The sequence below is a fragment of the Rhinolophus sinicus genome, linkage group LG06 (genome assembly GCF_036562045.2).
Source record: "Rhinolophus sinicus isolate RSC01 linkage group LG06, ASM3656204v1, whole genome shotgun sequence".
Classification (NCBI taxonomy): Eukaryota; Metazoa; Chordata; class Mammalia; order Chiroptera; family Rhinolophidae; genus Rhinolophus; species Rhinolophus sinicus.
Genome location: NC_133756.1, coordinates 163,265,530 through 163,280,812, shown reverse-complemented (window position 1 = coordinate 163,280,812; position 15,283 = coordinate 163,265,530). Strand labels below are relative to the sequence as shown.

General features: G+C 58.0%; 1 protein-coding gene across 1 annotated transcript; it reads left to right on the top strand.

Annotated features, from left to right (window-relative positions):
* The first annotated feature begins 7,310 nt into the window (after positions 1-7,310).
* On the top strand, positions 7,311-14,998 carry FGF3 (fibroblast growth factor 3). The gene is made up of 3 exons (XM_019755612.2): positions 7,311-7,648; positions 9,939-10,042; positions 14,094-14,998. Exons 1-3 carry the CDS (start codon positions 7,432-7,434, stop codon positions 14,454-14,456), a joined length of 684 nt encoding a protein of 227 aa, XP_019611171.1. The 5' UTR covers positions 7,311-7,431; the 3' UTR covers positions 14,457-14,998.
* The last annotated feature ends 285 nt before the right edge of the window (positions 14,999-15,283 follow it).

Here is a 15,283-nt window from a genome sequence, read left to right as displayed (position 1 = left end):
TGTCTGGGTACAAGGCAGATTGTATTTAAAAGCTCATCAGCGGTGATGAAAACGCAGCTGAGTAAATCGCAGTTTTGCAAATGAGGCTACAAAGCCGCCAGGGAAAGACGGAAGCCACCGGAGGGGTGCACCGCTGTGGGACAAAGTGTTTCCTCTTCTGCCTTTACCAGGAGATCTGTTTTAGGGGATCCGTGCTCCCCAAACCCTCCTGTGAACCCCACACTCGTATGGGAAGCAGTGGGAAGAGGCTTAGGACTCTGGGCAGAATTCTTTCCTAGATCTGGTTTGATGGGGCCCAGAGTTCCCCACCCCATGCCATGACCCCAGCACCCTGGAGGCGGCTTTGGGGCGGGCCTTGCCAGTCAGGGAAAGGGGTGTCTGGGGGGCAATTGCTGCCAATTTGCAGGCTAATGGGGAGAGGGCAGTTCTTCCCCGTGACAGGCAGGTGAGATCAAAAGCTGCAGGGACAAAAGGGACCAAACGCAGGAGGGCTGGGAGAGCAGTGCAGCCCAACCCAGGCCCAGAGCCCAAAAGAGCCTCTCCCTGGGGACAAGTGCTGCGTGCGGGGCAAAGGTCAGGGGTGTTTGACTTTGATTCTGGTGCCTGCTTTTCACCTAGAGCAAGAGAGCCGAAGAGCAGACTAAGAACCTTCTGGATCGTGGGCCCTGAGCCCAGGGAAAGGCTCCTTTGTGAGGGCAGCCGTAATGAAAATGCCACTGTGGCTCAGAGATCCTCTTACATCTGCATGCACGTCCCCAGGACAGGCACACGGCACCACCAAATAACCCAGTAAAGAGGCTCGCCCAGCCATGGCCCAGCCTGCGCTTCCCGCCAGCCTAATGGCGCTCCCGTGAACTCGGCCCATTGTCCCATAATCTGTTGCTAAAAGGATTTAAAATTCAAGAGAGAAAAATGTTGAGGCCAATTAGCTGCATTGTTCAGGCTTCAAACAGACAGTGGCCATGGCTACGTGGAACCCGACTTCCCCTCTTAAGTCAAGTGGGGGCTTTACTTAAGCCCGTCCCTCTGTCCACCGGCTGTCGGCTGTCGAGTTGGGTCCAATTCCATCTTGCAGCGTCAGTTTTTTGTGTGCAAGATGGGAGAGCAGGTCTGGGGCCTGGGGTCTCCAAGGAGTCTGCCTGCCCTGTCAGTTCTACACAAGCGTCATTATTCCAAGGCTGTGGGGCGGGGGGGGGGGGGGGGCAGGTGGGCACATGTTTATGCTGAGATGTCCACCTAAGGTCGTTCGTGCCACCTGGCCTTCTACGAGTCGTAGCCTCCGTACAGCGGAGCTGCTGTCAGAGGAAAAAGAGCGTGTCCAGTGCACAGAGTGGGAAGTCACTGCCCCCATCCGCTTCCTTCCGTCTCATCTCTGCAGGTGGATGGACGTTGGTCCTGGTCGTCGTCCTGGCGCCTCTGCCCCAGCTGGAGGGTGTCCCTGATGAACCCCCAAAGCAATACACACAGGCAGTAAAATTCAAAACAACAACGAAGTGTAGAAGGGAAAATTCCTTTTCACCCCTTCGGTGTACCTCCTTCCCCAGGTAGCAAGTGGCGCAATCTAGACGGGAACCCAGCAGGTCACACAAGGGGTTGCCCTCTCCACACTGTTGCTGCCTTGCCGTTTCCCTTCCAGGCCACCCAACAACCATGGCGACGGCTGCATGCTATTGTGTGACCACAGCATTTGAGTTTTGCCAAATGAAAATGTTCCAGAAATTCTTCTCCATCCCTGTTGAAAACAGGGACTCTACATGGGCCACCCCACCGGGCCAGGTGGTGAGAAGGGATGTTGCTGTTTTGTCCTCTGCTCCCTATATACCAGCAGCGTCAGGACCCACATTAGGACCTGCTTTTCTCCATTTTTTTAATTCAAATGACCAACATTATCAGGTCAAGGGATCGTAGGAAGATGTCATTCATTCATTCATTCATTCATTCACCATTCATAATCTACAAGGGATTGGCTCAGGCCAAGCTGGGGGCGGGGCAAGGGGGGCACTGAAGAAACAGAGAAAAGCAGAGCCGTCCTGCCTCCTTGGGAGCTCACGGCTCAGAAGTGAGATGGACACAGAGAGCCAGGAGAGGGACCCCTGACCCAGCTGGGTAGTGTGGGAAGGGAGGGGGTGCAGGGACACCCCCTTTACACCCCCTTTGAGGAGGGACTGTCTCAGCTGGATAGCCAAAAACAATGTAGACAAGCCCAAAATGGGAGCAGGGGAGGGGACAGGGCGCTGTGAGCAGTGGGGACAAGCAATGCAGAGGCCCCAACATGGGGCACACTCCACGGGTTCTGTGACGACTTCACTTTGATGGTCAAGGGCCTGCATGCTGTGTGGGGGAGAAGCAGCCGGACAGGTGGGCAGGAGCCAGACCATGTCCAAGGGCAAGCGAGGGGCATGGCCTTCACCCCACAGGTGACGGGGTGCAGCACAGGTCAAGAATGGAGTCTACAGCAGGCTTGACAGCAATACTGGCATTGGCTTGGCAGCTGGCAGTGATGGAGGTGGAGGCAGGCAACCCCTGGGAACCTGTCTTGCTCTGTTGATGAGGGCAGCTGGACGGGCGGGTGAGGAAGGCCATCAGCTGAGTCTGTGGGAGGTGAGCAGTCTCTTCGGTTTCTCCGGCCTCTTGAAGTGGGGGAATGAGAACCGTTTCTTATTAACAAAAGCAAGCGTGTGCCCAGCCAGCTGCTTCCTGACCTGGCCCCCTAACCCCTTTGCTGGCCTGGGGCTTCCGGCCACAGGGTTGCATCCTAGGGCAGCCAGGTGGCTGAACAGCTTCCCTCACAGTCACAGTCATGAAATCAAGGGGGCGCTTGGGGCAGCCACATCTGAAGGGCTTGCCTCTGGTTTGTGGGGTGGGAGGAGCTGGGCCTGACACAGAGTGAGAAGACGGAAGTGCACCCCTGGTCAACGATGTGGTCCGAGGTTGGTCCACCCAATTGGCCGGGCCAGCATCCTCAGACCTCATCAAGAGAAGCGGAGGGAACACCAGCCCCTGCAGCCTGAGTGCCTATGGCTGGTCACAGGGATGCAGGCCACTCCAGGTCACATGGCCCAGCAGGGCCCGGACAGCCCTTTGGCCCTGGCTCTCCTCCCTGGAACCAACACATCTGGGGTACGGATGGCACGCGGGGGGAGGGGGAGACTCCTTGGCCTGGGGAGGTGGGAGCTTCCAGGTGTGATGCATTGGGTCTTGCAGGAACAGCAGGAGTTTCTAGAAGGAAAGGGCCAAGGGTACCCCAGGTGGAGTGACAGGAATGTGTAAAGGCTGGGCTGGGGACGGGGGGCAGGGGTGATTTTGTGAGGGTGGGTTTGCTTCCGTAGCTCTTATGAAGCTCTGCCGTGCCACAATCGAGGGGGGTGCAAACCGCAGCCCCAGCCCCCACCCCACCCCATCTGCAGGCCTGAGGCACATTGTTAGCACTTATTATGGGCTGAGTTGTGTCCCCCCACCCCAATTCTTATATTCAAGTCATAACCCCCAGGACCTCAGAATGTGACCGTATTTGGAGAGAGGATCTTTAAAGCGGTAAATAAGTTAAAATGAGGTCACTGGGGTGGGCCCTACTCCCATATGACTGGGGTCCTTATAACAAGAGAGCAGGACACAGACACGCACAGAGGGACCGCCGTCTACAGGCTGAGGACAGAGGCCTCAGAACCAGCCCTGCCGACACCTGGCCCTCGGACTCCAGCCTCCAGGACTGGGGACAGTGAGTGTCAGTGGTTTACACCCCACACTGTGGCATTTGTTACAGCAGCTGAGCTGACTCGTGTAGCCCTCACCACATCCTGCCCTTCCCCCCACATTTCAAGATGGTCTGGAGATGCTGGCTCCTGCCCGGGGCCATAGTCACTGAGGGTGAGTCGACTGCTTCCCGCAGGCCCTGATCTGTGTGCTCACTCCTTGAATCCTCAGACCCAGGACGAGCAGTGGGATTTACTGTCACTCCTGTCCCAGGTGAGGACATTGAGGCACACAGAGGTCTGGCCACGTGCCAAAGGTCAAAGTCACAGGCCACCATCTCCAGGGGCCACACTGCTGGTCATGTCTGCTAGTCCATGCATGGCCTAATGCCAGGCACCAAGGGGAGGGCAGAGAGGCTGAAGGCTGCCCTTGGACTTGCGGGGAGGAAGGAGGGCAGCTCGAGATTTGTGTCCCTGTCCCCTCCGCCCCCCCAATCCTGAGTGTTCCTCCTCCTCCTGTAAGACTCAGCCTGGAGCCAAATAGTAGGGAAAACCCAAAGGTCCATCAGCAGATGGATGGATATACAAAGTATGGTCCATCCACTCAGTGGAACTTTACTCGGCCATGAAAAGGAAAGAAGCTCCGACACACCTGCTGCAACATGGATGAACCTCCAAACATGCTGAGTGAAGGAAGCCGGACACAAAGGACACATATTGTGTGCTTCCATCTGTATGGAATGCCCAGACCAGGAAAATCCATAGAGTCAGAAAGTAAATAGTATTGCTTCGGGCTGAGGGGGAACGAGTGGGGAGAGATAGCTAAAGGGTAGAGGCTTCTTTTCCGGGGGATTTAAAGGTTGCCAAATTATGAAAGGTGATGGCTGCACAGTCTGTGAATACATTAAAAGCCATTGAATTTGTACACTTTAAACGAGTGAATTATATTCACGTATATTATATCTCAGTAAAGCTCTTTAAAATTTAAAACATACAGTGAACACACAATGTGATATACAGATGATGTATTACAGAATTGTACACCTGAAATCTATGTAACTTTACTAACAATTGTCACCCCAATAAGCTTTAATTAAAAAACAATTGTTTTTAACATACAAATAAATATAATTTTAAAAAGCCTCAGCTTAGGTGGTCACACCCTTAGGCCCTCAGATTGCAAGACACCCTTCTGGGTGTCTCATTTGCCCCCTCGGTGAGCCACTGTGCACTTGGGGTACTCCTGGCCTGCAATGTCAGATCTAGAGCTGGACCCAACCCAAGCTCCTCTGGCATCTAGGATAAGGGGGTCCCCACTCCTCTCCGGGCCTAGCAGCCCTCACTCTCCTTGGGTACAGGCAGTGTTCAAGTCCCCACAGGAGCCAGCGGCCCTACCCCCTCTCTGGCCCAGGGTTCCTGGGATATTTGGCACTAAGGAAGCCGCTAGCTGGGTGCCATTCAGGAGCACCCCACGAGGGAACTGTGCCCCCACAACCAGTAAGCTCCTGTCTGGTGATGAAACCGGGCTCTGCCCTTAGGAGTGGGGTGGACTTGTCTGGGGAGGGTGGCCAGACAAGGTCTACCCAGAGGCACCATCTACCCAGAGGAGAACTGGCTGGCCTCTGCCTGGAAATCCTGCCTTCAGGTCCCATGCCTGTGGCTCGAGGCTTCTAACGTTGCCTGAAGCAAAAGCAGAGGCTGAGAGCAAAGATTCTCTGCTTAGGCTCTGGACCCCACAGCTTTTCAGGGTCAAAGGACCAGGTGGCCAAGCTGAGGCAGAGACAGCCCTCCCAGGTGCCTTGCCTCACCTGCCAGCTGTGTGCATGCACCTCTCTGGGCCTCCCTTTCTCCTCTGTAAGGTGGGGCTGGGCAGAGCTGCCCATAGGATTTCAGGGCTGATGGATCCGGGCTGGCACACTGTGGGCCTGGGCTCTCTCCTGGGCTGCTCTTGGGAGCGCAATTAGAGTAACTTTGGGGCCTGGAGCCAGCACCACATCTGATAGTCACCCCTGGTGGCAGGCTGGGACCACATCACAGGACACTGTTCTCTGTCCTGTCCCCTTCCCTGGCTCCCTCTCCAGGGGAAGGGGCTGGAGGTGTGAGGCCTGGACCTGAGGGCGGGGTCACAGGGTGTCACCCAGGTACCCGATAAGTCTGGAAGGGGATTTGGGGGTGGGGGCACCCAGAGCAGAGGTCTCAGGACTGCTGGTGAGGCGGGCTGGGGCCAGGCCCGGGGGTGTCCAGGCCAGGGTCTGGAAGAGACCAATTAGTCAAATGGTTACAGTGACCATTTGGAAGCAATTAAGAGGGTCCGCTATTACCACATTACACCCCCCCACCTGGTTCCGTGCTGGGGGGAGGGGTGGAGGTCACCGGGGTGTGGGTTGTGTGGGTGCCTCAGCCCAGCCCAGCCAAGGAGGGCTTCGTGAATGAGATTCCCTGCCCTGCCAGGAAGATGCCAGGAAATTAGGTACCCCTCCCTCAGCTGAGACCAAACCTCTGAGGCCTGGCAGCCCAGCAATGTCCGATGTCCGGAGCCAAGCCCAGGCCCTGGGGGGTGGGGGGCAGGGGCCTTCCTGGGTCAGGGAAGATTGGGGGTCAGAGAGAGTTAGGTGAAGATGAGGGCCTCAGTGGGTGGGTGAACAGAGGACTGGAGCCTTGGAAGGAGAGCTTGTGGGCAGTGGACTACGGGTAGGGGAGTGGGCGAGTGCTCCCCAACACCAGCAAAGGCTGGGGCTGCCGCAGGGCCTGGTGCAGGGTGGGAGGGAAGGCAGCTTTGGGTTTTAGACAACACCCCCTGATTTCAGGGTGGCCCACAGGGGAGAAGAACCCACAGCCCAGGGAGTTTTGCTGCCTCGGAAAACACACACTGGAAGGGACCTAAAGCCATGGGTGCCCACTGTCCCAGCGTAACTGTTAATAGTGCCCTAGTTCACTCTCAAAGGCATCGCAGTTTGCACAGTAAACAGTGGTCCCCTATTGCTGGGCCTGTTCTGCGCTGACAGGCGTCAGGGACCTTTGCTGCGGTAACTTTACTGAGACTGTCTCACTATATTTGAGGCATTTTATACACGAGGAGCCAGCATCTCAGCAGAGCAATGCTACGTGGCCAAAGCCACATGGCAAGGAAGTGGCTGAGCCGTTTATTCATTCATTCATTCATTCATTCATTCATTCATTCATTCATTCATTCCAGGAGTAGGTACTGAGGGGGTACTGTGTGCTAGGCACTGTCTAGGAACTGAGGGTACAACAGTGAACTAAGCCAGTAGACCCCCTGCCCTCCTGGCTTCCCGCCGTTCTCGGAGCCTGCTCTACGGCCGCTCCTCTCCCAGTCCCAGGGCCAAGCAGACCTGGAGGCGGGCACAGGCTGGCCCACAGTGGGCAGCATCGAAAGTTATCCTAGGGCACCACTGGAGCACAAGCAAGGCTGCAAACCCAGAGTTTCTTCCATAGGATTCTTCTGGTCTTCCCAAAAGGACGTCAGGGAAGGAGGCTGAGGCCTATACACGAAGGGGGTCCGAAACCCTGTGCTTCCCTGACCCAGCAGATCGCGCGTGCTCCCACACTCTCTCTAAAATTTATTCTCTCTCCTCCCCCCCTTTCTGCGGAGCCGGAGTCGGCACCGCCAGGCGCGGGAGCCGGCTCCACGCGCCTCGCCCGGCTCCGCTGTCGCCCCTTCCATGGGCGCCACGCTCGCCTGCAGCCGCCGCCGCCGCGGAGCGGGCGCGATGCCACGATGGGCCTGATTTGGCTTCTGCTGCTAAGCCTGCTGGAGCCCGGCTGGCCCGCGGGCCCCGGGGCGAGGCTGCGGCGCGATGCGGGCGGCCGCGGCGGCGTCTATGAACACCTCGGCGGGGCGCCCCGGCGCCGCAAGCTCTACTGCGCCACCAAGTACCACCTCCAGCTGCACCCGAGCGGCCGCGTCAACGGCAGCCTGGAAAACAGCGCCTACAGTGAGTGTCCGGTCCCGCGGCGCCGCGGCTCGGGCCCCCGGGGAGGAGCGGTGCCCAGGAGGGGTCGGTACTCGAAGGGTGCCGGGGAAAGCGGACCACTCCTCGCGGCCAAAGGGAGGCAGCCGGGGTCCCCGGGTTTCCCTCCACGTCTAGGAGAAGAGCGCGAGAGGAGCTGGGATGGGGTAGGGCTCACGTCCGCAGGGGGCGCGGGCAGCCACTGGCCGCTGTCCCAGCGAGTTGGCCTGGCGGAGTCTGCATGCCCCCCCGCCCCTCCCGCTGGTCAGAAGGGGCGCGCGGTAGGCGGCTCTGGGCTCCCCACTCGGCTGAGTTCGGTGGCCCTGACAAGTTTGAGCCCTTTGAGGTTTTTGGAGAAAAGGCACCGGACAAGGCATTTATCATCCTCTTTATTATTTTGACGACTTCTCCTCCTGCCAACCCCGGGGCGCCCCGCCGTCCCCTCTGCCCCCCTGCTCTCGGCCGCCCAGGTGGCCGCCCCGCGCCTCTGCGTCCGCGTGGAAGATGCTCGCCCCGGCAGAGCCGGGATCCCCGGCCGCGGCTGCCACCTATAAGACCGCCATTTCCACGGGCAGAACACGCAGCCCTCCCTCATCCGCCCTTGGCCGCTGAGCGACCACCAGGGTGGGTGCCCCCGCCGCCGGGTGGGGGCCTCGGGATAGGAGTTAGGAGTACCGAGAGTCGTCCGCTTGGGCCTGGGGGCACAGAGACACCCTCACCCCGTCCCGCAGCCAGGACCCGTGGCCTGGACTGTATTTGAGCCGAAGTACCGCAAGGCTCCCGCGTTTGGCTCCTCCGGCCCCCGGCACCCAAGCTTGTGCCTGAGCCTCCCTCCTGCGAGAAGCGCAGAGCGAGGGGGACTCGATGCGGCTCCTATCGCTGGAGAGCAGGAGACCCGAGCTCCGGGCCTGGCAGGACTGCAGTGGGGAGCGTGGGAGTATGGCCGGGGCCTCGGGGGTCTTCCGATGAGATGCGCGGCGCTTGGCCTCCGCCCTGGTGCAGGAAGCTGTGCGGTGGATTCAAGGCATTGGCGAGAAACCGCTCCTTCCTCGAGGAAAGCCTCAGCCTTGCGAGGGCGTTTTCGGAGGGCGCCTCTGGAGCCGCACGGTGGAGACCAGCTGTCGCCAAGGCGTCCCAGTGCGCAGGGCCCAGCCACGGAAGCGCCCGCGCTAGACTCGCAGGGACACCCGGCTTCTCTCTGAATCCAGTCTCCCCCTGGAGTCGCAGAGCATCAAAATTCTTAGGGCAACCAAAGCTGGGAGCACGGAGACGGAGTAGGGCGCGCACCTGCAGCCGCTCGCGTCCCGTATAGGCTTCTCTGGTCCGCCGGCGGGCGCTGTGGAATCCTCCCAGTCTGCGTGGGTCCCAGGGACACAGGCTGCACCCTCGCACCCTGGGCCAAGCCTCCAGCGGCCGGCATCTGAGCTCTGTGATCACTGCCGTGCTGGGGGCCAGGCAGGGGAGAAGCATACCCTGGAGAGTTCCCCTGTGCCCCAGTTCCCCTTGGAGCAGTTCTCAGGGGACAATGGCCCCACCCCAGCCTTTGTTGCAGGTCCCCGTGAAAAAGTGCTCTTGTGTCCAGAAGGAAAGGCGTTAGGGGAGATTTAAACTTTCTTACCCCCCGAGTGGGGAGTGGGTGAGCCCTGCCCACTTCCCTTTGTGAGTTGCAGGGTCTAACCTGGCCTCCTGCCAACGGGGTGTATCCCTCCCACATCACTGGGTAATTATCTCCCGCGCAGGTCCAATGCCAGCGGGTTTGGGTGACACCCTCAAGGTGCTGTATATGGGTTATATTATCAACCTGCTTCAATCAGGGCCCCCAGCTTTCCCTACTCGCGTATTCCATGGGCACCGGAGAACTGGCAGTTCAGCCTGGTGTCTGCAGCCCTGCCTTGAATCCCAGCTCAAACACGCGTGCGGGCTTGGGCAAGTCACTCGATGTCAGCAGTTTCATGAAAACTCTCTGGCAAAGCTGTTGAAAGTCTCCAATGAGCTCCATGGCCTGCAAAAACAGGGTACCTGGCACCAAGTCAGCATGTAGAAATGTTAGCTGTGTTATACCCCCGCCCCATTTTGGATTTTTCTCCTTGGAGAAGCCTTTCCTGATGCTCCAGCGCCTTCACCTCCTGTCCGGTAATTTCTTTTTCCCCTGAATTTCCGAAGTCACCCCTCTTGGGTGTGTGTTTCAGCTTTGGACAGGGCCCGTGGGCGCTCAGCCCTGTCCCTTGTGCTCTAGGAAGCTGAGGGAGTGATATGCATTCCCAACTCTTCCCAGGTATCCTGGAGATAACGGCCGTGGAGGTGGGCGTTGTGGCCATCAAGGGGCTGTTCTCCGGACGGTACCTGGCCATGAACAAGAGGGGACGGCTCTACGCTTCGGTAAGTCCAGTCCTTCTGTGTGCAGGCACGGATGGAGCAGCCAGCTCCCCTGGACGTCACATCAGGGGACAGAGGGCCCATGGGCAGTACAGTGCTTTGCCCAGGGATGTGGAGGACATGAGCCAGCCCCGGGGACTCCACACCTAGGGCTCTTTGGGCAGCTTTTGGCAGAGGCAGCTGCCAACTTGAGTGACTTGGAGCACATTCCACAGGGAGGTTCACACTGGGAGTTAGACATGTCTTCCGTTGTCCAGTGCTGTTGATTTGAAAATGTTTCTCCAAACATTTTGTGGTCACCGCTATTGCTCTTCCCTCAAGGTAGCAGAGGATAGTGGAGAGAGTGTCCCTCAAGTTTCCACTGAAATAAGTGGGCCCAAGCAAACCAAGGGTGTGTACTGCACAAGAGCTCCCCTGTGGGCTCACCCATAGCTCTCCTGGGAGCGAGGAGAGAATGAAGCAAGGGGAGGCATGGCCAGTTCTCCCCAAGGGCAGAAAGTTCTTAGGCGGGACCCAGAGGAAGGGAGACGGGACGTGTTGTCGGCAGGCAGGCTTGGAACCCAGTCTATCCACCGCCTGGGCTTCCACAGCAAAAAGGGGTCCCATGACTCTGTGGGTGTGTTCCCCAAGGGTAGGGGCGGGGACTACATGGAGTAAAATACATAGAATTAGGAAATGTGCTGCCTCCAACTAGTCATTACATGCAATTCAGCTGATACCTTCTTGGGCCATGAAAAGTCTTCCATCCACACGTAACCTCGACGATGCAGCCCAAGGACCATCTCCCCACAGTTACGTCCCTCCGTTCAGTGTTTGCAGGGGAAACACACCGCCATCTCCCTGCCCCCTTTGCAGTCAGGCAAAGCGTGATCAAGAAGAGTTGCAGAAAAACTTGCCTTATGCGCGTTACTTCATCGCAGATTATTTTGCTAAAGGAAATGCAAAAGTTGGACGGCACTTCTGACCCCGGGGCCATGTGATCGACGCTGTGTCTGAGAGGAGGACCCACTGGGGCCCAGCCTCCTCTGTATGTGCTTCTAGCATCTCCAAACACCAATTGTGGTTTATAAGGACATGCCCTCGGCCCAGGGTTCGGTCTGAGTTTTTCTTTTCTTTTTTTTTAACTTTTAAAAATTTATTTCAAGTGTGTTTTTCCAGGACCCATCAGCTCCAAGTCAAGTAGTTTCAATCTAGTTGTGGAGGGCACAGCTCAGCTCCAGGTCCAGTTGCCATTGCTAGTTACAGGGGGCGCAGCCCACCATTCCTTGTGGGACTCGAGGAATTGAACCGGCAACCTTGTGGTTGAGAGCCCACTGGCCCATGTGGGAATTGAATCTGCAGCCTTTGGCATTAGGAGCACGGAGCTCTAACCGCCTGAGCCACCGGGCTGGGCCCAAAGCAACACTTTTAAACGGTCGGTCACTTGCAACCGCGTTTTAAAGCGCTTGTCTTAAAGAAGGAAAGAGTGAGTCTCAAGGAAGGGAAGTGGCCCATCCAGGGCTCTGAAGGGCTCACGCTCAGTGAGAAGCTGTGTCTCAGAGCCGTGCTGATCGTCTTGTCCGGGTGCCCTGACGCCCAGTTACCCCACCCAGGGAAGCCGACAGCACTCGGTGAAGCAGACCCTGCAGTGACTGGCACTCAGACTGATCTCCCTGCCACAGGAAGCCTTGGGGTCCACATTCCACCCCCCAGAACCCACTGTGTTCCTCCTTGTCCAGTGCGGGAGATCCAGGGTCCCTCTCTGGTAAGGGAACCGTCTTTGCATCACTTAACCATGCCTGTCAGATCTCAGGGACCTTCCTGCGAGTTCCCCTCCTGCCCAAACTGCAGGCCACCTCTCCTTGCACACAGAGGTACTCAGCACCCACATACCTGGGACTTCCTAAGAGAAGCTGAGGCCTGGGCTCAGCACGGCAGAGTGGGCATTTGGAAACGGAGCCCTGATACATGCCCCATCCAGCTAAGAACCCACCCCTAGGCCAGGGACCAAAACCCTCTGTGGTCGCCCTGCCTCCTGCTGTGCTCAGCCCTCAGCTTTCGCCTCTCCAGTCTGGCCTCCAGTTGTGGCCACACTCTGCTGCCACTGGACCTTTGCACATGCTGGCCTCTTAGTTTAGAGAGATCCTGCCTCTCCTCACCCGGCTAGCACCCTTCCTTCAGTTAGGCCAGGCTGCTGTGTGTTTTGTGTCCTGTCCTCCAGGGCTCTTCTCTCACCAAGTCTGTCTTTATCTCGTCTCCCTCATCAGACGTGAGTTGATGTGTGAGGACTGAGGCAGGGGTTGCCTGTCATTGGGTCCCCAGGAGTGGATGAAGCTAGCCAAGGGACATCAGTGCTACTCAAATGGCCTCAGGAGGTAAGCAGCCTGGAACAGGGGGCCGTCACTAGCCGGACCACCTGGCTGTGTGTGCCCCTCGTCACCCGGCCATTGTGTGGATGTTGGTAAGTCAGGAGCTAGTTGTCACTCTTGAATGACAAGCGTCTTTCTGTTGCCAGCCTGTGAGCAATCGTAGAGCACAGGTAGGGAGCATGTCCATGGCCAAGGCACTTGACCACCCTGGGCCTCAGTTTCCCCATCTCTAAAGTGCGGAGGTTGGTCTTGGGCATCCAATCTCTGAGCCACTGCTGAGTGGCGGGAGAACAGAAGAGGGATTTGGCTTATGGGGCGAGGCAGCCCCCACCCCGATTCAGCCAGAGGGCTCCCCCCACACCCTCAGCCCTCACTTCTGGATTTCCATGCCACTGGGAAACAGGTGTTCTGTGCTTAAACGTCTTCCTTCCTGGTTCTTCCAGTCACACATTGCCCAATTCATGGGTCTGGCCCCTGCCAGCCTGTGACCTCTGAGAATGGACCTGTGACCTCTGAGAATGACCCTGTGGCCCTGTGGGCCACCTGTACTCAGAGACAAACCCCGGGGGTCTCTTCCTCCTGCCCTGGGGCCAGTCCCGGGAAGGAGGCCAGGTCCATCTGCCCACCTTACCCTGGCCCCAGCCCAGCCCCTTGGCATGTTGCCAGGAGTCAAGCACTGTGGGGGTGGCCCTTGGCATACCCACCCACCTACGGTTGGGATGGAAGCCACACCTGGGTCAGCCTAAGGCATACCCCCTCTTTATCACCCCTGACCAGGAGACCCCACAGGGGTCCCTGTGAGGAAAGCTCTTTCAGTTCCAAGCTTTCACCTCTGTCCTTCCAGAGCCCTCCCCACAGAGGGCAGGGACCCACATCCCCCACCCTGTCCCAGGGTGACAGACGTTCCATTCATCCCCAATGACGACCTCAACCTCCTGTACCTCTGCTGGTGGCGGGACCACTGACGCCACAGCGTGCTCAGAGCAGGGTCTGCGCCATGTACCAGCTCGAGTCCAGCCGGGTGCCTGGCTCTCTTCCATGCGGCTCCGTCCGTCCTTCAACCTGGGGTGCCGGGACCGCGAGGCCCCAACTGACTCCCTGAGTTCAAAGCCCAGAGCTGGGACCCAAACTCGACCTGTAACAGGCTCGTTAAAAACCTGGCTGTGTTACCCTTCCTTCCACTTTTGATGTTCTTTTTCCTTCTCGTTTATGCGATTTCTTCTGGGGAGCCATCCACTTCCTTTGTCCAAATGTCCAGTCCTGCTGACATCCATACTGCCAGCACTTAGGGCACCTGGGTCGGGCAGGCCCTGTGTCTGTTGTCCCTGTGCTGGGGACATTCTCCAAAGTACCCATGGAGGAGGGTGGGAGGCTGGGGGACCAGAGACGGGAGACAGGGCGAGCCAGGCTTCCCAAGGTGCTCAAGAAACATCAGAGGAAGAAACACTTGAGCTGAATCTCAAAGGCCAAGTTCACCAGACACGGGTGGGAGGAAGCACAACACCTGGCAGAGGGCACGGCCTGGGCAAGGGTGTGGAGGGTGAGAGTGCACGTGTCTGGGCAGGATATGCAGCCAGACTGGGCAGGAGCAAAGGAGGAAGGGACGTGTTGAGAAGGAGAGGTCCCTGTGCCCCTTGCCCCCTCTGTGTGGCCTCCCGGGCCCGCTGCTGACCCACTGACCACAGCGTCTTGCCCTGCACCCGCAGGAGAACTACAACGCCGAGTGCGAGTTTGTGGAGCGGATCCACGAGCTGGGTTATAACACATACGCCTCCCGGCTGTACCCGACGGTGCCCAGCGGGCCAGGGGCCCGGCGCCAGCCCAGCGCCGAGAGACTGTGGTACGTGTCCGTCAACGGTAAGGGCCGGCCCCGCAGGGGCTTCAAGACGCGCCGCACACAGAAGTCCTCGCTCTTCCTGCCCCGTGTGCTGGACCACAAGGACCACGAGATGGTGCGGCTGCTCCAGAGCGCGGCTGGGCTCCGCGGGGGCCTGCCCAGGCCACCGGGCAAGGGCGCCCAGCCACGGCGGCAGGCTCAGCGGCAGAGGAGACGGGGAGGCCATGCTTAGCCCCGGCCCAGGGGAGCAGAGGCCTCACGCTTTCCAGACCCATGGCTGGCCCGGCAGTGTGGACCGGCCGCTGGCCGAGCCTCCACTCTCATAGCTGACCGTCACAGCATGGCAGGTTTCCAAAGCTGACTCTCCCCTCGTCCCTGCCCCCTTTCCTGCTGCTGGGCTGATGCTCTTTCGAGGGCCAACAGAACACATCCCCAGCTCTTCCTGATTCTCTCAAACAAGGGTCCATCAAACTGAAACTGGGGGCCAAGCCAGGAGTGGGAGGAAGTGCCGCTTTAAAGGAAGACACTTGTGGGTTTGCGCTGGCCAGGGGCCCCCGGCGGCCCACAGGGGAGACCAGCTGAAGTTTGGGATCCTAGCCAACCGGGGAGCCTCCCTGCAGCACAGCTGGGGGACCACGTGGGGGTTTGAGTAATTGAAACATTAAAGTATTTTATTCTACGTTGTTATTTAATAGATTATAATGCAGCCTGAAGAAAAAGAAACACTTGCAGTTTTTACTTGAACGTATTTGCTTGTGATGAAAGCAGAGTCTGTGCCGAATCACTGTTTTAAGTTGTAAGACTGTATTCTGAGAAATTGGGCTAAACATGCATTTAATCTCCTGGTTTTGAAAGTTGTTATTTTTTGAAACCAATAGATGGTCCGTGTGATGGAAAGAACAGGCTGATGCATGTGGGAGCGCGTGTGTGTGCGTGTGCACATGTGTGAATTCCTGTGTCTGTAGGCATCAGTATGTGTGTGTTCCTGTGTGTGTCCCTGTGTACATGCATGAGTGTGTGCGTGTCTGTGTTCCTGGGTATATCTGTATTGTGCATGTG